The 20,607-nt window shown below is 43.3% G+C and overlaps 1 protein-coding gene and 1 long non-coding RNA gene across 7 annotated transcripts in view; one reads left to right on the top strand and one right to left on the bottom strand.

Annotated features, from left to right (window-relative positions):
* Positions 1–664: 664 nt before the first annotated feature.
* Positions 665–13,357, bottom strand: CRIP2 (cysteine rich protein 2). Of its 3 annotated transcripts, none has more exons than XM_001364055.5 (8): positions 13,076–13,357; positions 4,486–4,580; positions 4,002–4,059; positions 2,958–3,095; positions 2,800–2,868; positions 2,418–2,512; positions 1,608–1,665; positions 665–1,408 (listed from the first exon to the last, which is right to left on the bottom strand). In XM_001364055.5, exons 1-8 carry the CDS (start codon positions 13,116–13,118, stop codon positions 1,341–1,343), a joined length of 624 nt encoding a protein of 207 aa, XP_001364092.1. In that variant the 5' UTR covers positions 13,119–13,357; the 3' UTR covers positions 665–1,340. The 3 variants fall into 3 exon arrangements, with proteins under 3 accessions (XP_001364092.1, XP_056677284.1, XP_007473395.1); XM_056821306.1 differs by lacking the exon at positions 13,076–13,357 and adding an exon at positions 10,777–10,910; XM_007473333.3 differs by lacking the exons at positions 4,002–4,059; positions 13,076–13,357 and adding an exon at positions 10,777–10,910.
* The window catches only part of LOC103101570 (uncharacterized), a 33,811-nt gene continuing 26,514 nt past the window's right edge, over positions 13,311–20,607 (top strand). For 2 of the 4 annotated variants that reach the window (XR_008917259.1, XR_008917258.1), the window contains exon 1: positions 13,311–14,363. This is a non-coding gene — a long non-coding RNA (uncharacterized LOC103101570). Of the gene's footprint in view, positions 20,197–20,607 lie in introns of all 4 variants that reach the window. The other 2 variants (XR_457522.2, XR_008917257.1) reach the window with 2 other exon arrangements.

Below are 20,607 nucleotides of genomic sequence, written 5' to 3'. Positions count from 1 at the left end.
CTCACTCCACCTCAGTCTCAATCCTAGAATGAAAACAATTCAATAGGGCTCCCTTATGTCCTTTGTCCTCCCATTGTTATTACCTAGCCAATCCAAACCCCCAGATCATTCATTCCCCTCTGCCTCCCCAAGTCTTATTCCTCAGTTTAGGAAGGTCATTTCCAAACAGAATATTAGCATATAGGAGTTTAAGAAGGGTAGTCTAAACTGTCCATTGATCTCCCCACTCCAGTTCATTTGTGAAAATCCTCATGCCTGTTATCTCTGCCTGCTAAAATACTTTTTGTCAAATCACGGCCAGAGTAAGCTGCCTTCTCTTACATGAAGCCTTCCAAGATGCCAATAGCTATAAAGAATTCATTCCATTATTTATCTCTGATGCATGTATCAGAATTTCCCTTACATTGTATTTGTATATATGTTGTATCCTCCCTACTAAACTGCGAAGTCCCTGAGGTCTAGAACTGGCTTTGCATCTCTAGTGCTAAGCACAATACCCTACATCTGAAGAATTGTTTACTGGATGGATGGATAGGTGAATGAATTTGCTATCTTCCTTTCATAGAAAGTTGACCTAGTTTGTACATAAAAGGCATCATCTCACTCCTAAAGCCAACGTCAAGCATGCATAGCCTACAGATGAACACAGAAAACCAGACAGATCTTTGATTCTCAAAACCTTTATTGACAGCAAAAATCAAAGCAGCCTTAGTGTCTTTGTTTGGTTAAATGTGACAGTTTAAGTGGCCAGGGCATAGGGTCAGTGGTGCGTTAAGGGGGAATTAGGGCAGAAGGGCTCCTTACTAGAGGAGACACTGCCCCAGGCTGCTCAGTGACATTGTGGGACACAGGGTTTGTTGTAAGCAAAGCAGGACCCATATCCTTTCATAAATAAACATGGGGTACAGGGTACTGGAGGTTGGGGGTGAGAGGAGAGATAAGACAGTAGGACTCAGACTCTTAGAGACGAAAGGAAAGGAAGTCAGTGAGAGAGCAGAGGAAAAAGAAGGGGCTCAGAAAGATACCTAGGGAAAGATGGTCAGGGTAAGGAGGAAGTAAATTGAAAAAAGACTGAAAAGGAGAGAGACACAGTAAGAGGAGGAGGAGGAGGAGACACAGTAGGAAGGGATTCAGGGGATATCCAGGCAGATCTCAACAATTCTGGTGGATTCTCACACTCACTCTCACCCTCACCCTCATATTCAAAGTTGAGCCAATTATTCCCACCCCCTCAGAACTAAGCTTCTTGTGCAAGCAATACTGGAGAGTAGAGAGCGCTTACTCTCCTAGAGGAACCGGAAATAGCAGGTGAGGCATTAATGCGGAAGACTCAGGACCTCCTAGGGCTGGTCCTTAACTTCAGGGTCTTTGTCATAGATGTAGCTCCCCACTGCCCCAGTGTTCACTCCTATTAAAGCAGAAGAAAATGGGGTCAGGAGATAAGGGCAGGCCAGAGTCCAAAGAGGAAATATAGTTGGGGATGTCTCCATCCCTTCTGAGGGACAATCCAACTGCCCCCCAGAACCACTTAAAAGTTACTAGGGACTCCCCCCCACCTCCCCACTTCCCCCTCCTATTCAACCAAGAAGGTTCTATGCCCAGCTCACCTTTAGGTCCAAAGAGAATTCCATAGCAAGGTTTATGGCAATATGGTTGCCCATCATGCTAGGGAGGGATGAAGGGGACAATGTCACTTCACAGGCTGGGAATCCCCTCCATGGAGATTCTTCCATATACCCTCCACATAGAAACAACTTCTCTTACACCCAGGAACAACCCAAATTCCCACTGCCCTGAAAGAATGAGGTACAGGTAATCTGAGGTTAAACAGATAGATTCATAATGTTCTTCTCCTGTCCTCTGCTGTGGCAGTATGTACACATGAGCCTGGGGGGGTGGGGGATGTTAGTCCAACGTGGGAATCCTGGGCAAATGAGTCAAGAAATTTGGGTTCTGGTTGGCTCTGCCAGGGACCTACTCTCTGATCTTTGGTCTCAGTTTCCTCTACTGTAGATCAGAGATAATAACTCCTTGCGTGTCTCCATGTCAGGCCTTTTTTGATGGTCAGATGAGACAACGGATAGGGAAGTCCTTCATAAACTATGAAGAGCAGTTGCACATATCAAGTATGATTTAAGCAATGTTTGCTGCGCTATATTTGTCTGAATTCATGCTCAGGCCACCAGAGGGCAGCATATATGAAGAGAAGAACAAGTGTGTGCCAAGGGAAAATTTCCTTCAGATAGGTCCTTGCCTCCATCACCACCACCATGTGGCCCTGGGCTGTACAAGTCCCCCTGCCCCTCACTTAGCTCTCCTGGTCTCCTTAGACCCTGGCGTGCCTCTCACAACAGGCGTATCCCCCCTCCTCCTGCACCTTGACCTTTCTCTTCCCTAGTCCCTTTGCCTCTACTCACCTCCGCATGTCCACCAGGTGTCAGTGTCTTTCCACAACGCTCACAGCGCAGGCAAGGCCGGTGCCAATCCTTCCCCAGGGATGTCACCTTCTCCGCTGGATGAGAGTGGGGAGGATCAGACATTCCCTCCCCAGACACAAACACCCGGGGCCCTAAGCCACATGACACTTGCACATATATGACCTCGGGATCCTCGGCACACACACACACATCCAGTACCTGGACCCTGGAGACACAAAGTGCTTGGAGACAGCCTCCTACACATGTCCACAAGGGCTTTGAGAAACACTTACTATATACACACATATGACCTCAAGACAGAACACACTTTCCTGAGCTAAGGTGGGAGGGGACAATGTGCAGCTGGGTGGAAAACACTTACCAAAATAGACCCTCTTGTTACATCGAGGACACATGTTGGGCTCCCCAGTGAAGGTGGTGACACTGGAAGCTAAAACAAGATAGAAGGGAAATGGGGCTAAGCTGCGGGAACCCCATGCCTGGGAACCCTACATCCGTCCTTCCTCAACGAGGACTCACCTTTGCTGGGCCCCCGGGGAGGGCCGCTGGCTTTCCGATCCTCTACCCGCACAGGGTGCTCGATAGGGCCGGTGACAGGAGTCTCCTCTGCCTGTGGTTTCTCATAGATGTAAGAGCCTGCGCCCCCAATGTTTACACCTGCACAAAAGCTCGGGTCACACATAAACATAGGATCATAGCATCAAAGATGTAGAGCTAGAAGGGACTTCAAGTCCATCTAGTCCTACTGTCTCAGTTTAGAGATGAGGAAACTGAGATGCAGAAGAGTTAAGTGACTTACTCCAGGTCACACAAAAGAGGCAGGATGTGCAGGTCACATACACACAAAGACATAGCTCTCTCTCATACATGTACAAACATAAAGATTGTGGCAGGTCCTGGTGTATAGCAGGTACTTAATAAATGCTTATTGATTTGATGGACGTGACATGACAGTTTACATGGTTTTCCCCACTATCCATCTCCTCTGTACAACTTGTACCTAAGTGAAACATCACCAATGAAGTGATTGAGCGTCCAAATAGGATGACCCAAAACCTCCTCTCTCCAAGCAGAGCATCAGTAAGATAGGAAGCTAGTCCAAACCTTGTACCCAAACATTGGGTAAAAAAAAGGGTAAACCTCTCCCCTCCCAATTGTGGCCAAAGATCATGGGTTAGCCAAAGGAGATAAGCATTCATGCTACGACTATGGGGTTTTCTAGGGTCAAGGATTACAGTTTGAGTCATAAGAGGTAACTGCAAATAAGAGGTTACAGTTTGGGGGTTATTAGGTGTGGAGTCAAAGGTTATGGTTCACGTTATAGGGTAGAGGAATCCCTGGATAGGCCATGGGGTCGGGGTCAGGAAATCATAGTTTTGAGCTTTAAGGTTTGTGGGTCATACTTTAGGTCATGGGTTTGAGGGCTAAATTACATTTTAGGTGATGGGGTTTGGGAGTAGAACTCTTTCACACAGAATTGGAGGGTTCAGGGGTAGTAGGATGGGTGTGCATGTTAGGGGTTGGGGGTCACAGAGTAGGCCACAGAAAGTTGGTGGTTCCTACCTTTAGGCCCAAACAACGTGGCGTAGCAGGGCTTGTGGCAAAACGGCTTCCCATCGTGCTGGGGGAAGGGAGTCTGTCAGTGCACCCTGAGGGACCAGAACCCCTTCACTCCCAAGGGGAACCTGGGTCCAGCTTGCTCATTCAACTTCTTTCCCTTCAGTTTCCTGTTCCCCAAAACTCTCCCCCAATCAAATAATTGGTTTCTCACACTTCTGTGACATATGTGTTGCAGCCTCCTCCAAAATCTATACCCATCAGAGAGGGCAGTCAGAGGAGGAAATATGGGAATGATGGGGATCAGAGTCTTTGTCAGAAGTCACTAGGGAAATAGTCAGTAATTATCAGGAATATATGAAGTCATTAGGGGCTCAGGGTCACATTACTTAAAAGGAAGGGGTCAAGGCTTTGGGGAATTGGGAAGTTCCTGAAAGCTAGAGTTAGGGGTGACCCCAGGAGAATGAGTTTGGAAGTGGACAGGGCTCACCTCTGCATGCCCTCCAGGTGTCAGTGTCTTGCTGCAACGTTCACACTTGAGACAAAATTTATGCCAGTCCTTGCCCAGGGAGCTCACCTTCTCGGCTGTTTAGACATGCAAGTAGAGACAAGGAAAATGAGAGTTCATCCTGTGCTCGGCTGCTTCCCCTTTCTTTGCTTTTCCCCTTCCAGGTCTTAACCCTGAATAATTATGGGTTTGGGGTCAGAGAGCTCCCACTCCCACAGCTAACCATAGAAGTACAGAACCAGAGACTCCTGCTTTCACCAAACATTCCATATCCCATCTGAAAAAGAATACCTCTACAGCTAAAATCATCAAGTCTTTTTCATACAAGTGTTAAGTAGCCACACCTTGAACATACCATGATTTTGGATTGTTTTTCTAAACCCAAGTGGAGGTTTTACATTTATTTTCATCTCATTAAAATTGGCCCTTTGCTATTTTAGGCAATATGGCAGAATAAAGGTACAGTCTTTAAACCAGAAAAATATGTGTTTAAATCCCATCTATGGCATATACTATATGACTCTAGGTAAGTCATGTAGTCTTCCATTGTCCTAAGCAACTATCTAAGACTGTAAATTGTAGGAAAAGTGTTGCCATACCATACATTGGTAAAAGGAATCTCTTCATCTAGGAGTTCCCTATACGAGTGAAATAACAGCTTATTTGCCCCATCATTTTGCCCTGTTAAAATCTTGTTAGATGATCAAATAAAGGCTCTAAAAGGAAGGCCATTCCTTTTAACTTGGTGTCATCTGCAAACCTAATAAGCATGACTAAGTTATTAGTAAAAATGTTAAATAGCACAGGCCTGAGGGAGAAATACCTGGGCCACTTACTCTACTAGAGATCTTCTCCCAGGTTGACCATTTTATGATCTTTTAACCATTTGGGGTTAAGGGGATGGAGAACAGACAGTTTCCTAGTAATTCAATCATTTCTAGTTTCATCAAACTGTACTGTTCTCAGCCTAGATTTCTATACTGTTCATAAGATTATTTTGAGAGCTTTGTCGAATACTTTTTCAGGACAGCTAGGTGGTTCAGCAGATAGAGAGAGAGCCAGGTCAAGAGACCAGGAGGACCTACGTTCACATGTGGCCTCACTTCCTAGATGTGTTACCCTGGACAAGTCACTTAACTCTAATTGCCTATCCATTACTATACTTCTGCCTTGGAATATCAAATGGTCTCTTAATGATCACCACTTTTCTTTCTAAATGACAAATCATCAACTTAACAACATTTAAAATTTTTCTATACATTATTTCAAAGTCATAAGTCAAGTGAATTTGAAACTGTGAGAAAAGTCAATAAAGTATTCATAATATGACTCAGCAATTTTATGTTTTAATATATTTACCCCAAGGTGACCAACACAAAGGACCATAGAATAACATCAGGTGATAGCAAAACAAAGCACAACAAAAGAAGATATGCATCATTTGGGAACAAATTATAGTAGATAAATAAGACATATTACTTTATTATAAGAAAAAATAAATTTGAAAAATTCAATAATTTGAGAAGACTATGAACTGATACAAAGTAAACAGAACCAAGAGAAATACATAATGATCTAATCATGTGAAAGAAAAACACTGTATCCCAACAGATCAATACAATGATTAATTTTGACTCCAGAGAACTGGGGATGAAAAACAACATCTTGTTGATAGAAAAGGAGATGGTTTTACCATGTCTGATAAGCCGATCTTTATCAGTAAAAATGCTAAGTAGTACAGGGAGATGGCTCATGGAATAGAAAGCTGGGCCTAGAGATGGGAGGTCCTGGGTTTAAATCTGGTCACAGGCACTTCCTAGCTATATGACCCCGAGCAAGACACTAACCCAAATTACCTCTCCCTTAACACTCTTCTGCCTTGGAACCAATATTAGGTATCAATTCTAAGAAGGAAGGTAAGGGTATTTTTTTTTAAAATAGCACAGGGCCAAGGAGAGATACCTAAGCTACTCTACTAGAGATCTTCCTCCAGGTTGACAGCTATCCTTTAAAGCCCTTTTTTTTTGGGGGGGGGGGAAGGGAGGAGTTTCTAGTAATTCAACCATCTCTGGTTTCATTGAACTGTGCTATTCCCCAGTCTATAAGGTATACTGTCCATAAGACTATTTTGTTCACTTCTCAGACATGGTAAATTTTTTTTCTTGTTTACCTAAACTTTTTTTTTTTAAAGAGGATTTTCTTGTAGGGCTAATATTGGGAAATAATAGCACTATTTTTAAAAAGTATTTTAAGTACTTTTTTAAAGTATTAGTATTTTTTAAAGAACAAGAAGTTAATGTGAAAAAGATTTGGATGTTATAGTAGATTGCAAACACAACAAGAGTCAATGACAGGACATAGCATTCCAAAAAAGTCTAAGGCAAGAGATAAGATGGTTCCTATTCATCTGGTATAGTGTTCAATTCTGGATATATCTCAAAGAAGCAGAATGAATGAAAAACATGTCAAAAGTCATAAATAGGTCTAGGGAATGGCAAGAGACTATTCTATAAGACATGTTGATGTAACTAGGAATGATTAGTCTGAAAAGGAAAAGTCCTAGAGGGTACCCTCATTGCAGAACTTTAAATAAAAGCTAGATGGCCACTGGTTGGGTATATTGTTGCAAGATATTCTTATTCAGGTATGGGTTGGACTGAATAGTCTCTTAGTTCTCAGATTCTATGTATAAGCCATGTCTAAGGAACAAAGAATCGGAGTATCCTAGTCTGGTTGGACTGAAGAACCACATGGATAAATTGAGAAAGGCAGAATGATATTCAATTGTGAGGGGATGGTAGGCAAAAGGAGGAGGGAACAGTGAGCCAGGGGAGAAATTTAAACAGAGGAATAATGTAACCATATTTATACATTACAGAAATAATTCTGATAGTGACATGAAGGGCAATTTAAAGGAGGGTAGCAATAGAAAGAGGAAAATATATTTATTACTGCAATGATTCATTGCTCTCTGCTCTTGCTTCCTCTAGAGAATTTTTCTTGCCTTCTCTAATTTACCAGTGATCACAGATCTCTTACAGTTCTCTGGTTCCTTTAGCACTTATAGCCACCAGGGCCCTTCCTCTGGCCATCATCCCAGCCTATCTTGTGTTCTCTAGAGCCCAAGTGAACCCAGTCTTCCAAATCAGAAAAAAAAAAAGTCTGAAGGATTCCCTCCAGGGATGGGGACCGAGTTGATTCCACCCACATGCTAACTCCCCAGACACTATAAAGGTTGTAATAAATCTCTAGAGCTGACCTAGGTAAACTGAAACAGAGTGAAATAAGCAGAACCAGGAAAACATTGTACAGAGTAACATCAATATTGTGGAACAATCAAGTGTGACAGACTTAGCTACTCTCAGCAATACAATCTAGGTCAATTCTGAGTGACATGATAAAAATGCTGTACACCTCCAGAGAAAGAACTACTGGTGTAGGAATGCAGATGAAAGAAAGCATATGATTTTTCACTTCTTTATTTGTGTTTGGGGGTTTTGGTTTTACAAGATTAGTAACTCACAAAAATGAACAAAATAGAAATATATTTTGTATGATAATACGTGTATAATCCAGAATGAATCGCTTGCCAGTCCTGGGAGGTGGGGAGGAAAGAAGGGAGAGACAATCTGGATCATATAACTTCTGAAAACTGATGTGGAAATGTACATGTAATTGGTAAAAAACAAAAATAAAATAAAAGAGAGCTAAAGAAAACACAAGGCTATCCTGGAGAGGAGACAGAGAATGTGAGTAGTGGCTTTGGGAGGATGGAGGGCAACAAAGGCATGTGGCTATTGGACAAATTAGCTGCAAACATCTGGACCATCAGGCCATTGATGCCCCTAGGCCAGCAGCCAGTGATGGCAAGCAGACTGGGAGTCAGTGGCTCTTTCCTTGGAGTTTCCGCAAATTTTGGATAAAGAAGAAATACAGATGAATGTCCCCTTCTCTCCAAACTCCCCCTACACATTTTTTGCCATATGAACAACTGTCTGGGAGAGGAATTCCAACCTCCCTTCCTTCCAGTTGGGCTGGACTGAAGATTGCCATTCCTGTCCTTAGTGGCTTGTGGATGAGGAGAGAAAGAAGAGTCCATGCCCAGCAGGGTCTATATTTAGTCCCGGATTTCCTGTTGGACAATAGACACTGCTCCCTCGGCCAGGGAGGAAGGGAAGGAAGAAGGGAGGGGCTCCTTCCCTCTCCTATTCTCTGGTTCAGGTGGTGAGAGAGGCCAGGGGTGGAGCAGGACAGCAGCACTCTTCCAGCCCAGTAGGCAGGGAGCTGCCACATTCTTCCTCCTACCCCCACCCCAGGAATAACTCCAGGATAGGGGCTGAAGCTAGGCACCTCCCCCAGGCAGAGCCAGTAACAGTGAATCAGGGCTTTGTTTGAGGGCTGGCAGAGAAGGGAGGGAAGGCGGGGAGATTGATGAGTGGACTAGGGAGCAGTCTGGGACCAGTTCCTTATCCAGTGATATTTGGCCAATTCTAGGGGTGATAAGAGAAGTTTCTGGATTCTCTCTTTTAAAGGGATTCATGCCACCATTGTTCAGTCTCTTAGCCAAGTTTCTTTCCCCCTTCTCACAGGTTCCTAATATTTATGACTTCTGTTGTCCTAAAATTCCAAGGTCTTCATTGAATACAGGGAGGGAATGAGGTATCTCAGGGACGGTCCATAAAGGGGACCCTTCAGAGATAGTATGCAAGAGAGAGAGAGGGAAGTCTGACATCCAGAAAGAGTCCAAGGCTTCTGATACAATGGGTCAATTCCCAAAAATGCTGATTGGCTGACTGTTCATCTTCCTTCCTCCTCCCACCAGGGAACAGCTGTTCGGATTTCTCCTCCCCCCAAAAAGAGTCCCTTAAAGGTTCCTTTGTGTAGGGGCTGGGGGAGAGGGAGTATATTTCGGTAAGGAAACAAGGAAACTGAGTGAATGTTGGAGAGTGAAAGAACAAGATCAGGTTCAAGAAGGAAGAGGGCAGGAATTCAGACGGGAAGCAGGGGAAGAACATTCCATAATTGGTGTTAGAAAAGGATTGTTTTGTACTGCTGACCCAGAATGGGTAAAAGGTAAGGAAGGGTGGTGGCCAGTAAAACACAATCCTCATTTATGTGTATTCAAAAAGACTCAAGCCCTTAGAATTGTCCTTCACATTTCCATAGTTATTTAAAGTTGACTATAGCTCCAAGGAGGTTGATAATGCAGGTATTATCCCCTTGGGCTAAAATCCAAGTATACGGGTCTCCTTATCCCTGTTCTTTCCACTCCCGAGGTAAGAGGCAGCAGCCTGGCCTCACTTCTGTCCAGTGAAGTCTGTGGGCAATATGCCATGTGCCAGTCTGTCTGCATTGGAATAGAAGATGGGGAGAGAGAAGGGCTCCAGTCCAGAGAAAGGGTCCAAGGTGAGCTCAGCTTTAGCTAATGGCAGCTTCCTAAGGAACAAGAAACTGGTATCTGGGGTGAATATTCCAACCCTTGATATCACCCTTTGGAGATAGATAATGAGACAAGAACCTCAGTTTCATTGTGCCAATTAACTAGAGATCTGACTAACTTCCAAGTAATAGGGAAAGGCCCTCTGTGTTCATCTAGTACCATGATGTGAAAGGAACCTATGCACAGGCAGAAGTAAGTTCAGGAGGAATTACTGGAAAAGGGAACCAGCAAAGGGAATCCTAAATGAATCTAGAACAGAGGGAGAAAGACTCCTTAGTCAGCAGGGGTAGAGAATGGAATGAAACTCAGTCTAGGAAGGGAAAAAGGGGTTGAGAGAACTCAATCTGTTTGGTTGGGTGATCAAGAGAATCCAGACTTCACATAAGATGTCTGGTGTAGAAGCTAGACAGGGAGAGGACATAGGTGGGGAGGGACGTCACTTCACATACAGTCAAGCAGAATAGGAGATAACAAGTAAGCAGCTTAGGCTGAGGTATTTTTATGTGAAGGAATCAGAGTCATTTGGGTCTAGCTCCATAAGGTCCAGACAGCAGAGATATATGGAATGGAGCTAAGAATCTAGTATCAGAATAGGTAGCTGTATGGCTTGACAAAACAGTGCAGGTAACATGTGAGTGAACGCTTTATAAGCCACATTTCATGAAGAGGCCTAAGCATAACTTGGGTATGAACATATGTGAACAGGTATGAGCTAGTCAGTCAGTGGGAGCGTGGGACTCCAGAGTGCAGAGATTTGGCCATCTTCAGGGAGGGAAGGAAACCTCCCTCAAAGTGCAGAGGACAAAACTAAGGCATAGGTGAATCATCCACACCTGATTTTGAAAAACTCCCTAGCAATCTGAAGTGGAGGTGGTTGTGAAGGGTGAAGAGTGCAAATCCTCAGACTGAAGTGGAGGTGGTTGTGAAGGGTGAAGAGTGCAAATCCTCAGACTGAGTGGGGCCCCAGACTAAGCAGGGGACAGAAACTCCAGGGAAGCCGAGCCTGCAAAAGAAAAGGGTCTTGGTCCCACTAGTCTGATAGAGGCAAAGACTTTTCAATCTTGGGACAGAACAGTATGGGAATGAAGACAAAAGTACACTACACTTGTCTGGGCCGTGTCTGTACATTGAGAGATCCAGCCTATAAACTGAGGAAATCTTTTAATGTGGGTCTGGGGATAGGATCAGTTTCTCAGATTCAGGCAAAGGCTAGTGAACTAAGAACATGAATAAGCTTTCTTTCCTTCACCTCTTTTGTTTCTGGCTAGGCTCCTAAGGTCTAGGCTGATGATCCAGGCAGTGTTTGGATGAGACCCAGAAAGGATGGAACCAGTCACAAAGGAAAGAACCAAAAGCCTGGAGGCAGACACTGAATAGCACATAAATCTACACCAATCCTCCCCCCCACCCGCTTTCTGCCCCCCATGGTGTGGTTGTCACTATCACCATTAGCCCATTAACCCTTCCCCACAAACACACACACTCCACTACCACCTGGAACCATTCTCTTTCTCTCTCAGCAGACATACAGGGTCAGGCCTTAATTTTGTCAGGAATCTAGAAGATGCAACTTTTGGCAGTTGCTGCCCTCTCTCCTCAGGTGCAGCCCTCTTCACTCTCTGGCTTCTACCCACTCCCATGCTCACATAAAGGATCATCTCTCACCAAAGGGATAGGTTTGCCCTCTTCATCACTCCACTTGTGGCATGACCCACAGTCTTGATGACTACCAACTCTTCCTCAAGGTCCTCTTGCTTCAGAGCCAGAGTCCCTTAGCCCAGAACAAACAATGTTTCAGAGTCCTCTGAAGGCCTCTTCTCCCACCCCCTCTCCTGCCCAAGCAACCCTGCCACCCAGGTGGTGTGCCTTTAAACAGAGAAGGCTGAAAACCTGACCCAACTGGTTGGAGGAGGGAGGAGAGAGCCCAGTCAAGTACCCTCTCCAAGCTTTCCAGGGGATGGGGGAGGGAAAGATGAAACGTTCCTATTAATCAGGTATGCCTCTCTGGAGCATATTCTTGCCATGGCTAAGAGTATGTGTCTGTATCCACTGAGGAGGAGTGTTATACTCCCTTTGTCTAGTAGGAATTTGATTATATTTGTGGGAGTGAATACTAGTGCTGAATAGGAGTATATGAACCATTATGTGTACAAGTACAGATATCAGGAAAGAAGTAAATGGCTTCCAATGAAGATTCCCATGTATAGTTTCAGGTGTGTTCCACTGATACCTGTGGGACATGCTGACTGACCCACATCTCTCTCCATGAGTAGTTTCCTTCTCCACTCTCAACTGAGTGAAATTCTGGGGAAGTAGAAGGGAAAAAGAAAGTGCTGGGCTGTGGCTGTTGTGCTAAGGTGAACAACAAGGTCGGAGACTAGACTCTGGCAGGACCTGGACTGAGAGGAAAGCCCTAAGGGAGGGGGTTTGGATAATCGAAGAGCTGTTAGGAGCTACAGGAATCTAGCAAAATCGATGGGTGGGGCTAGGTCTGGGATTAAAGGCCTCCCCCAGGTTCTCAAAAACAGGTCCCCACCCTCAGGCTCTGGAACTAAAGAAGCAGACAGCGATTCGGTGGAAAAGAAAGCCATCCAGTCGGAGGCTGTACAGATCTGGACCATCACTCCTTAGTTTCCAACTGCTGCGGGGGTGAGGATGGGAGAGGTCAAGACCCAGGAATGCCGGCCCTCACAAACACCCAGTTGACCCTGACCCCGATTTCCTGAGACAAATCTACAGAGATCTCACAACTCGGCTAGCGATAGGGGTTACGGAGGTTGGAGGTCTAGGAGAGAAGAATTCCGTTAAATGTGCTGCCGCGGAGGTGGAGGCCCCCCCTCACGAGAAATTTATCCTGGGAAACCACACCTGGACTGGACAAGTGTGTGATGGGTAGGGGTAAGCAACGACCCTTCTAGACCCTCCGCAAAGAAGCAAAGGCGATGCTTACACCTATCAAGAATGGGGACGCAGGGACCCCTGCCCGGAATGGGATACACTGCCCCCAGTCCCCGCCTGCAGGGCTGTGTCCCCGCCCGCGGGGCTTGGGAACCGTGAAGTAGGGACGCGAGCGCGTGGGTTCCCAGGGCCTTTCAGCGGCTGCCCTAGGGGAAGGGGGCGGGATGAACTTACCGAAGTACACGGTCTTGTCACACTTGGGGCACTTGGAAGCCATGGTCCCGGCTTGAGCCCGTCTGTTCGCCGGCTGCCCAAGCTCCCCACGTTCCCACCCCAGGCTGGTCCCGCCCCGCGCGCCGGCCCGCCCCTTCCCTAGACGACTGGAGGCGGGCGGGTCTTTTTCTCAGCTCCCCCATCCTGGTCCACGGTGGGGGGCTCCGAGTGAAATGGCCGGGGTGGGATGACGCAGAGACACGTTTGGATTCTACTCCCAACCCCCCCCCCCCCCTCCAGCCCAGCCCTAGACCACACGAATCGAGAATGACGCGATATGGAATACTAGGGAGGGGCAGAGCCTCACCCAACCTGAGGCTGATGGAAACTCAGCAGCCTCCGCCAAAGGAAGCAGAAGGCGGGGGAGCAGCCGGATTCCTATCCCTGCGAATGGGAGGGCGGGCGGGGGACTCTCTCCCTCCTCGCCCCAAGGGTACGTGGAGTGTAAATGGTAGAACTGTTGGGGTCTGAGCCCATCGAATCTCTGCGCAGAACAGGTGAACAGAGACAAGCACACAGAAACTCAATTGTACACACGCGGACCTGGGAAGGAATCGATCTTAGCCACTCTTCTTTTGGCTCGACTCTGAAGTCGCCCCAGGCCCCCACACCCTGGCTCCGTTTTCTTTTGTTGCTCAGGGTTTCCATGGAGACGGAGCTGTGAAGTCGAGCCGCCCCAGACGCGTTTGGGCGGCGTCTCTCCCTCTCTCCTTCCCCCTCCTCTCTCTCTCTCCCTCTACCTCCTCTCTCCTCTCCTCTCCTCTCTCCCTCTCTCTCCCTTTCTCCCCTCTGTCCCTCCCCTTCTCTCTCCCTCCCCTCCCTCTCCCTCTCTCCGTTTCTCTCCCGCTCTCTCTATTTCCACCTTCCCCTCCCTTTTCGGTCTCTGGGGCTCAACCAACCCCACCCTCCTGGCTAGTCTGGACTGTAGTGCGATAGGAATGAGAGGAAGAGCTTGTAAAGGTTAGGGGACAAAGAATGGGCAGGGAGCGCCTAGCAGAATCTAAGCACTAAGCAAGGGTGGGAAGAGGAAAACTGAGACAACTGGATCCAGGATAAGGTGCCTCAAATTCTAAATAGAATTTGGTTTGAGTGTCAATCAGAGGCATCTGAACTTATAATTCGGCAACAATAAGACAATGAAACGGCTACAGTTTATCACTGGAATGATGTCCGGCACCGGAGTAGGGGCTCCAGAGTAGGAGTTTGGCCAGGGTCAGGTGGCAGGAAACAGGAAACACTGGCAAGAAAGGTTAGAGTGGAATATTTTTAAGATTGTGAGTACTGTGTGTAAAAAGTCAAGTAAGATCTTGGCAAGACAACAGGATAGACCAGGCTTTGATATGGAGGGGGAGGAGGCCTTCCTTAGAACTAAAGCCAAGCGGGCAGTGGGGTGGCTCAGTGGATTGAGAGACAGTCCTAGAGAGGGGCGGTCCTACTTTTAAATGACCCTGGGCAAGTCGCTTAACCCCCATTGCCTGGCCCTTGCCACTCTTCTGCCTTGGAACCAATACACAGTATTGATTCTAAGCCAGAAAGTAAGGGTTTAAAAAACAAACAAACAAAAAGAACTAAAGTCAAGAACTTGCTAGGGACTCACTCCTGAGGCCGTTTTAGCCATAGCCGATTGACATTCTTTGGGATATATAACCTGTATTAGAGTAATACATATTTGTCCTTCACAGATAAGATCATCTTAAAATTTAGAGATCATCTCATCGATACCTTACATTTTGTATGAGGGGAGGCACAAAGAGTTCAAGTGATTTACCCATGGTCAAATATTAAGTGGCAAGAGAGATTTAAACTTAGTTCTTTGGATTCTATATCTTTTCCTACAGTCAGGTTTTCCTATTCTTTGATGTTTCTCTTGGTACACAGGGTGAGAGGGTGTTATAACAGATGGGACAGGTTCATAGAAATAAGTAACTAGAATTCTGTTTTCTATCCCCAGTTCTCCCAGAGATTTGGTGATGGCTCTAGAATAGACAGTACAGAATTCCTAGGAGGAGGGCCTGGGAAGACTGGGATCAAGTCTCACCCCACAAACATACCCAACAGGAAGGTGGAGAGTGGCATGCTTTACTTTTATCCCTCCTAGTGAATAAGAAAAAAAGCTTCTGGGTGTTCATTTTTGTTTGTGACTCAAGGACCTTCCCCTTACTCCATAAGTCATCTACTAAGAGAGGATCCACAGTTTAGATAGCCCTTCATATCATAGAAAACAAAAACTGAGGGATGTTCAACAGGCCCTGAGAAAAGATATGAATAACTGAGCTTTTTGGTTTTGAGACAGCTTCAAGCTCTGCCTTTGGATCTCACTGGGATCTATATTTTTGTCTCAGACAAGGGCAAGGTATATTTACCCTCCTTGATCAGAGGTCTCTTGAGGCCAGAGGCAAATCTTCTTCTTAGTCTAGGATTCCCTGATAGCAGAGCAACCAACACTTGTTCCCTGCAAACAGGCTCCTGGGTAGCAGGTCTGTGTCTCCTTTCCTCTTTTACTTAGTTCTCTCTCTGCAGTCCCTGGTCTCCTATAAAGATGCTGCCCTCCCCTTTGACCATGGTCTCTTAAGAAACTTGCTTTGGCCACATTTTCATTCATGTGTTGCCCCTTCCTTGGTGTCATGATCACAGAGGAGCAATACTCCTCTCCCTATCACTATCACTCAGGAACTTCTTTTTTGGGGGTTCATTCAAGTCCTCTTTATAGTGCTATTAAGATTATGGTAGGTGCTATCTCTTTTTTTTACTTTTTAAAATTCAAAGATATTTTATTTTCCCAATTATATGTAATCATAATTTTCACCATACTCTTTCCAAAATTATAAGATCCAACCCATCTCCATCCCTTCTTTGTCTCCCCTGACTTGGAGATGATAAGCAATTTGATCATGTGTTGTCATACAAAGCATACTTCCATATTGATCCAAACTCAAAACCCAAAATAAAACCATAAATACCCTGATGTGAAAGATAGTATGCTTTGACCCATATCATATGACTCAACAGTTTTCTCTAGAGGCTTTCCTTTCATAAGTCTTTCAAAATAGACCCAGATCATTGCATTGCTGAGAGTAGCCAAGTTTTCACAGATAATCATCGTATAATAATGTTGTTATTGTGTACAATGCTCTCCCAGTTCTGCTTATTTTGCTGTGCATCATTTCCTACAGGTCTTTCGGGTAGCTGTTATCTCTTGATCTCTAGGAAACTTTCTTCTTTTCATTGAGTTCAATGCCTCACTCAGTCTTTCTCCCTTTTCCAATTCCATCCTCATACCAGGGGACTTCAAAATACATATTAATGTTCCCTCAAATTCTTAAATTCCCAAACTGAATTCTCACTAACTCACTTCCCGTGACTTACTTCTTCCCTCATCTAGACTACACTCTAAGATGGTGATACCTTTGATCTTGTATTCTACTTCCATGCACATAAATTCTGAAATTCCTTTATCTGATTACCATCTGTTGTCATTCAACCTGACACCTCTAACTCTGTTTTTTCCTTCTCATCCTGACCTTCAATTCTTCTACCCTGAATTTCTATTCCAGGCTATCTCCCTTTCACTAATTTTACTCTTCTCTTTCCCCCATCTTGATCCTTGGTGAACCAGCTCAACTCTACACTATCCTCTTCTCAAGTCCCTTACTTCTTTATTCTATTATCAATCTTGCCCTACCAAGCCCCAGTCTTAGATTACTCCTATCACCTCCTGAAATGGGAATCTCCTATTACCTTGCTGTTGAATGAAGTAGAAAATCACAAAATCATGCTGACTTGGTTCACTACAAATTTGTTACATAATTTCCATTGAGTCCTTACAGCAGCAAACCAATTCAAGATCTCTCAGTGGATGTCTAAAACTATGGACAGTTCTCACTTTTAACTTTGTTTTTAAACCTTTACTATGTATTGGTTCCAAAGCAGTGGTAAGGGCTAGGTAATTGGAGTTCAGTGACTTGCTCTAAGTCACACAGCTAGGAAGTATCTGAGAGCACATTTGAATCTAAGATTTCCCATCTCTAGGCCTGGCTCTAAATCCACTGAGCCTCTTCACTTTAACTTTTAACATGTATGTTAACTTTGCTGTATAGTACTACACTCTCTTTCTCTGTGTTCCTGTATTCTGAAGCTTCCCCTCTCCCTGTTCCCCCTCCCCCCCAAAACCCTTTCCAAATGAAACCAGAAGAACCACTGCCAGGCAGAGGACTATGGGTAACTGAAATGGAGAGTAAACTGAAAGCACAGAAAGTGAAACTTTGGATAGGGGGTTTCTGTATTTTCACTGTACGATTCTATTCAAGTTAACCTATCAATTATCATTTGTATATCGTCATTATGACTTCATGAGTTCCTGGAGGGCAGAGGATGTTTTTATCCTTTTTTTTCATTCTCAAAATCTAGTACAGGTTCTGGCAAATAGTAAATACTTAATAAATACCTGTGGGCCTGACTTCTCATTATCTTGGTCAGTATTTAGGTATTTCTAATTCTGATATTTAATTTTGGTCCCTATGCTATCAGGAAGGTAAAAACTACTTTGCCTCTGGCTCCAGGACCAGATTCTTCATAAAGACCATTAGTGTTGCATCAGTTTTCCTATGGCGGACTCAGTTTGCTGGCTCCCAAAACAAACTCACTCCCTCACACACGTATACATAGCCACACAATTATCTATACTTTCACACAAAGTGCACACATACATTTATATACACAAATATAAGTATTTTTTCTCCCTTCAGGATTATTCAGATCAGAACAAATAGTCACCTTTTCCTTTCCTGGAAGGTCATGGATTTCTCTGGCAGAGCAGGGAGTCAGTCAACAAAGTAGAACAGCAGGAAAAAGAAATTTTGCTAGAATGCTTTAAAATATTTTTTCTATTAAATTTTTTTCAGTTATATGTAGAAACAATTTTTGACAATTTCTTTTTACATTTTAAAATTAAAAATTTTCTCCCACCTTCCCTCCCTAAGGCAGTGAAAAGTCTAATACAGATTATACCCATACTTTCATTGAATACATATTAACATTTTGCTCATGTCATGATAGAAGATACATATCACACATACACACACTAGAAATAAAGGAAATATAGTGGAAGATGCCATGCTTTGATCTGCAATCATTGTCCAAGTTTCCTTTTTGGGAACATTTTCATCATGAGTCCCTTGTGATTAAATTATAGACTTGCCTTGTTGGTAATGGTTTAGTTTTCCACAGTTGATCATCATATGATATTTCTGTTATTATATACATTGTTCTCCTGGTTCTTACTCACTTCATTTTGCATCAGTTCATATGTCTTGCCAGGTTTTTCAGAATTCATCCTGTTTATCATTATTTATGGCATAGTAGTATTCCATTACAACCACATACCAATAACATGTTCATCCATTCCCCAAGTGATGGACAAACATTGTTTCCAGTTTTTTGCCACTACAAAAAGAACTTCTAAAAATATTTTGGTACAGTAAGTCCTTTTCTTTTATCTCTGATCTTTTTGGAAAACAGATGCAGGAGCAATACTGTTGGGTCAAAGGGTATGCATATTTTTGTGGTCCTTTCGGCTTGGTTCTAGGTTGTATCAGTTCACAGTTCCACAATAGTGTAGTAGTATCCCAATTTTTCCACATCTCCTCCAACATTTACTATTTTCCTTTTTGGACATGTTAATCAATCTGGTAGTGTGAAGTGGTAGCTCAGAGTTGTATTAGTTTGCATTTCTCTAGTCAATAGTGATTTGAAGCATTTTTTCATGTAACTATGGATAATTTAAATTTCTTCTTCTGAGAACTGCCTTTTGACCATTTTTCAATTGCAAAATGCTTTATATTTTTTATAAATTTGACTTAGTTCTCTATATATTTGAGATATAAGCCTTTTGTTGGAGATACTTGCTATAAGATTTTTTCCAAATTTGGTATTTCCTTTCTAATCTTGGTTGCATTGGTTTTATTTGTATAAACCCTTTTTAACTTGATGTAATCAAAATTATCCATTTCATTTTTAACAACATTAATTTCTCTATGTTTTGTTTGGTCATAAATTCTTCCCTTATTCAGAAGTTTAACAGGTCAGTTTTTCCATGTTCCCTTATTTTGCTTATGGTGTCATTTCTAGATCAAGTATCCATTTTGACTTTATCCTGGTTATGGTATGAAATGTTGGTCCCTGCCTAGTCACTGGAAACTGCTTTCTAGTTTACCCAGCAATTTTCTTCAAATAATGAATTCTTTCTCCCAAAGCTTAGATCTTTGGATTTATAGAATACTAAGTTGTTATAAACATTAACTGCCACATGTTGAGTGCCTAATCTATTCCATTGATCCACCATTTTATTTCTTAGCCAGTACAAGATTGTTTTGAAGATTATTATTTTATAGTATAGTCTGAGATTTATTACAGTCAGGTCTCCTTCCTTCATATTTTTTTCCTATTAATTTGCTTAATATTCTTGGCCTTTTGTTCTTCCAGATGAAATTTGTTGTTATTTTTCTAGTTCCATGAAATAATTTTTCAATAATTTGGTTGGTATGGCACTGAATTAATTTAGTTAAGATTGTGATTTTTCACTCTAATGGCTCACTCTATTCCTGAGGAATGAATGTTTTCCAGTTGTTTAGGTCTGACTTTATTTGTTTGGAATGTTTTACAGTTGGATTCATTCATATACTTTCTGGGTTTGTTTTAGTAAGTACATCCCCAGGAATTTTATATTATCTAGAGTTATTTTGAATGGAATTTCCAGTTCTATCTTTTGCTTGTTGATGGTAAATAGAATTGCATTTGATTTATGTGACTTTGATGAAGTTGTTAAATATTTCTATTAGTTTTTTGGTTCTTTAGGATTCTTTAGATATATATCCAATGCTTTTTTTAATATAAAACAGGAATTTGTTGGAATGTGACTGATATATTAGGGAATATTTTGAACATAATATGAACTACAAGTTATGTATGTGCTATTTATTACACACAAAATAATGAGAATGTAGTCTGCTCTATTTCAGAATAACTCACAAGCTACACCCTTCTCATGCTCACTTCTACAAGTAAACTTCAGGACTTTGTGAAAGGTAAATTGCCATATATGTTATGTGTCTTCTGATACAGAAGTTGTGAGTGGAGGAGGGCTGGTCCATATTGCACCCGTTTGTACCAAGGACTGTTAAGGGTAAAAATTAGGGTTATTGACTGAACATATATTAGTGGTCCCCAAGAATTAAAATTCAATCCCAACAAAAAACTCAAGTCAGTTTGGGATTTTTAAGGTGGTTTAATTACAATAGTAAGAAGAAATTAAGAAGAAGAGAGAGGAAAGGGTATAAGATTTTCTCTGGTCTGGATTAAGTCAAAGGGAGTTCAGAGGCCTCAGTCAAGGGGCCTTCTCAGAAGATTAAATCTAGCTTGGCTTTCAGCCACAAGGTCTCCTCTGAGATGAGGGGCTTCCTCAGAGGAGAGTGCCTTTTCAGGAGGTCAAGGAGGAA

Source organism: Monodelphis domestica, chromosome 1 (genome assembly GCF_027887165.1).
Source record: "Monodelphis domestica isolate mMonDom1 chromosome 1, mMonDom1.pri, whole genome shotgun sequence".
Lineage (NCBI taxonomy): Eukaryota > Metazoa > Chordata > Mammalia > Didelphimorphia > Didelphidae > Monodelphis > Monodelphis domestica.
This window is presented reverse-complemented; position numbering and strand designations above follow the sequence as displayed.

What these genes read in the sequence shown, in the direction of transcription:
- CRIP2 (XM_001364055.5), bottom strand. Translation starts at nt 13,118, where the DNA reads ATGGCTTCCAAGTGCCCCAAGTGTGACAAGACCGTGTACTTCG. An exon ending in TGACAAGACCGTGTACTTCG is followed by an intron (nt 4,581 to 13,075) that starts GTAAGTTCATCC and finishes ATGTCTAAACAG; the next exon opens with CCGAGAAGGTGAGCTCCCTG. An exon ending in TAACAAGAGGGTCTATTTTG is followed by an intron (nt 2,513 to 2,799) that starts GTAAGTGTTTTC and finishes ACTCTCATCCAG; the next exon opens with CGGAGAAGGTGACATCCCTG.